Below are 4,083 nucleotides of genomic sequence, written 5' to 3'. Positions count from 1 at the left end.
TGACTTTGACTCATTGAGCGTTTTGTCTGTCTCCCTCCCCCCGCCTTCAGCTTATTGAAGAACTGTCCTTACTCTTTCAATGAGATGCTATTGAGTTATTAGTGAAGCTACACAAAACAATACTGTATGCCTCTTGTCTGATCAAATAACTTGGGTAGAACTTACTGTTGTACAACACCAAATATAGGCATTAAAAATATTGTTACAATATTCGGCTTCCGTACTTATTTATACATACATTATATGAGGATTAGAATGTGTTTGAGAATCGAGAAGAAAAAGGCTATAATGATAAAGCCATTGGTACTTAAAGCAGAAATTAGTGATATCTTTTTAGTAATATGTTAAATTACTCGATTCATACAGCATTCCCATACAGTGTGCGCAGTTCATAACACAGGTCTCTCAGTCACTTTTCTGGTATCCTACAACCCTTTATCCAACCAGGAGAGAGAACTCTACTAAGAGGTGCATTTCTCTGCCTGAGAACACACATAGAGCTGAATGTTTGCCTTGTACATGTATGCAAATAACTTATTTCGAATACCTCTGTAAAATTACTGGAATTAATGAATTCTCATGTGTGAGCGTCAGCATTTTAGTTTGTATTTGGTTGCCTTTTTTGTTCGATTTGAATGACATTTACAGTTGCTAGGAAACCGTTTGGGTCCAAGTTCTCTTCACTATACTTTGAAACATGTGTTTTCTTTCAAAACAGTAAAAAAAGTTTTCTGGAATTATATGTAGTTTCATCTGACCATTTTTCTATTGCTGGACACATGTGAGGAACGGCAAACTTAAACATGTATGGCCCACCTGTGGATCTATCATTTAAAGACATCAGCAATGTTACAGGTAGCATAATTCATATCCTTATAATGTTTTACAATCTGTCTAAACTTCTTAATTATACCTTATGCTATTCATAGTTTTTTCGAATTTTTTTAAATAATGGTATCCATTATATTCCTACACGTCTCTTGGGGACTTAGCTTTGCTAACTATTAAGTCTGCTAACAATTATCTCAGGATTACATTCCCATGGAAATGTCTTATTTTTAGTCAATTTGCATTTCTCATTACTGAAACCCATACACTTGTTCTGTCAGTTGCAAGAGGTTGTGTGTCAAGTGCTCTAATGAAACCTTCAAATATATTATGTTCTGTATTATCCATGTGCTGACACGTGGACACTGTCTTAATGAATAGGACGCCCCAAAATAGACAGCGTTAAGTTATGTGACATTAATGTAGTCCTCGTACTGTATAGAAAGAGCTTGAGTCGATCCCTCATTTCTCTGCTGTCGAGCAAAACCATCGAGTGCAATGAACACACACTGACTGCAAAAGCATCACCTTGAAGAAACTGATTGAGCGGCATAAACACAAGTGGCATGTTGATTGAGTTTTTCATTACATTTTCCCTGTTTGTGTTTCAGGTGCGCTGTCAGAGGTGCCACGAAATGGACAGCGACCCTTAAAAAGCGACTCAAAGAAGAAGTACCTGAGCCGCTCTCTGCGTCTCAGTAACAACAGCATCCCCAACCTCACCGGACTCCAGTACATGCTCAGCACCCTCCTGGCTCAGCCATCCATGCTGGGCTGGCTGGACCTGTCCTTCAACATAATCACCTGCATAGAACCAGTGAGGCTTCTATCTTTCCTCTCTCGTATGTTCGCACCTTTGCTTCCTGTTTACTCAGCTTTCTAACTTCATGCTTTTCCTTCCTTTCTTCTTCTACTCCTTACCTCTTGACCCATGATCGCACACACACACACCCTACACATGTATAATATACTTCGTAAAACTATACTTTTTGTATTAGCATTTAAAGCCATAGTGTGTAACTTTTTCATCTAAATAAACATTCAAGTCATCGCTAAACAAGTTGACAGTTACAGTTTTTTCTGTTTGCTAAACCACAGTGGGCACAACTGGAGCGACAAGTGCAAAACTCTAACAACACTATGCACAGCAGCGGTTCATGTGGACCAAACTCTAGCTCATTTGTCATTGCTTAAACACAATTTTCAAAACTCTACACACTTATCTCATGGCTTAACCACAGCCTGCACAACACTATGGATTTCTAGCACTTTTTTCAAATGCTAACAAACTGCTGTCACAACTGTAAACCACACATTCAAAACAGAATGGATATCAGCATAGTGCATTTCAAACACTGCTGATTGCAATTTCAACTGAAACACTAAGAAGGTGTCTTGTTTTAGACTTGTAAGTGAACATACTGTATACAGTATAGGGAAAACTCAAAAATATTTTTTGGGAAATGGACAGGTTGTTGGAGGTAGAAGAGTGGCAGTGAGAGTGTGGATGTGTGGAGGAAGATAGAAGACATTGAGCTGTAATTTCTGATGAAATACAGTAAGGGCTACACTGATAGACCCTGTTGTGAATCATGGTCTATCATTGAGAGAGGCAGGGTGAGGGTACAACTGCAAAGATCTAAAGTTGCATCTGTAATACGGATTTTACAGCAAATAAACAGCTTAGATTTGTATCCTTACAGCAAATGACAACATTACAGGAATTGATTTCTGTATTAGAATTATAGAATATTTTTATAGATAAATACTACATTTGGAAATGTTATCAATTAAATATACAAATTATGTATCTATTGAAGCAAACTTCTGATTTTAATTTCTTTTTGTTTACCTAAAATAAACTGGTGTGGTATAGAATAAACAATTTCACGTTAAATAATTTCACTCTTTCCTCAAAGAAAATATTACGTTATTTGTGTGAACTAACTGAAATTATTCAAACTGTAAAGATTAAAAGTTTGTCATTTGTGTATTGTGGTTTGATGCTAGTGTTTATACTCTGAGTGTGTTCTGAGTGACTGTATGTGTTATCTCAATGAGGCTGGTTCATAGTGTTTGCTGCACTGAGCCTATTTTGCAGGTGAAGTGAACTGTTTAGCTCCAGTGACTGTTTGTAGTGCAGACTGTAGAGTTTTGCACATTGATATGAGCTACAGTTGTGCCCACTGTGGGTTAGCCATCGAAAACAACTGTAAGCCCCACAAAGCTCACTTCGTATTTTTCTCTGTATGGCACTGTTTACAAACTGGTGTCAGCCCCAGAGCTCAGAACAGAATCAGCAGCAGAAGTTACGCACTAAAGCTTTATGCTCTTGCAATTTACTTACTTCACAAGCTTAAATTGAGAATCTGCTTTTAGCAGTATTCCTTTTTAAATCTGTATTTTGACGCAACATTGTGTGTGTGTGTGTGTGTGTGTGTGTGTGTGTGTGTGTGTGTTTCTCTTCAAGGTTTTGTGTGAGCTGACTGAACTGCGTGTGTTGTACCTTCATGGGAATGCCATCTGGAACATGTCAGAGGTAAACAAGCTGGGAGAGCTGCAGTATCTGCACACCATCACGCTTCATGGAAACCCCATAGAGGATCTGAAGGGCTATAGGTAGAGACTCGATTTTCTGTCACTTTATACACAGATTTTTCTTCCTCAAACTCACACACACACACACACACACACACACACACACACACACACACACACACACACACACACACACACACACACACACACACACACACACACACTTTCTGCTTGTGACTTGCTGTAGCACACTTTTATTTGTGGATGGAGCACTAAAAATGTTATGGCGCAGAACAGATTCAGATACACAAACAACTGTCAAGGTGGAACTACTTCTTTCTTTTGTACTAGTTTACATTTTGGTCGTTCATGGGATCCCACACTGGGGTCAGCCCCTGCAAAGGCTCACAAAATAAATCTGGGGGGTGATTAATTGGGTAGGAAAGTAGAGATTTGTACTAAAACATGAATCTGAAATTCAAAAAATTACCTCAACCGTTTAAAAAAATATATATATATAGTCTGAGTAAAAGTTTCAATATTCACATACAATTGTAATTAATTACTTTCCACCTCTGGAAACAGAGATTTTTGGCAAGTTGGTAGGTGCCATTTAATAGTTGCTTAAATGGACTTTAAGCTCATTTTACAGGGCATATCATGTTTACATTGGCATAGAAAGATACAGAAGTATTCACAGGGAAACAAGGTTACCCT

The 4,083-nt window shown here is 38.0% G+C and overlaps 1 protein-coding gene across 1 annotated transcript; it reads left to right on the top strand.

Moving 5' to 3' along the window:
• Window positions 1–803: 803 nt before the first annotated feature.
• LOC307266447 (leucine-rich repeat-containing protein 51-like) lies at window positions 804–3,451 on the top strand (the record flags this gene model as incomplete). The annotated part of the gene is made up of 3 exons (XM_080048468.1): window positions 804–855; window positions 1,440–1,645; window positions 3,299–3,451. 3 exons carry the CDS (start codon window positions 804–806, stop codon window positions 3,449–3,451), a joined length of 411 nt encoding a protein of 136 aa, XP_079904594.1.
• Between the last annotated feature and the right edge of the window lie 632 nt (window positions 3,452–4,083).

Source organism: Ammodytes marinus, assembly GCF_949987685.1.
Source record: "Ammodytes marinus genome assembly, chromosome: 20".
NCBI lineage: Eukaryota > Metazoa > Chordata > Actinopteri > Uranoscopiformes > Ammodytidae > Ammodytes > Ammodytes marinus.
This window is presented reverse-complemented; position numbering and strand designations above follow the sequence as displayed.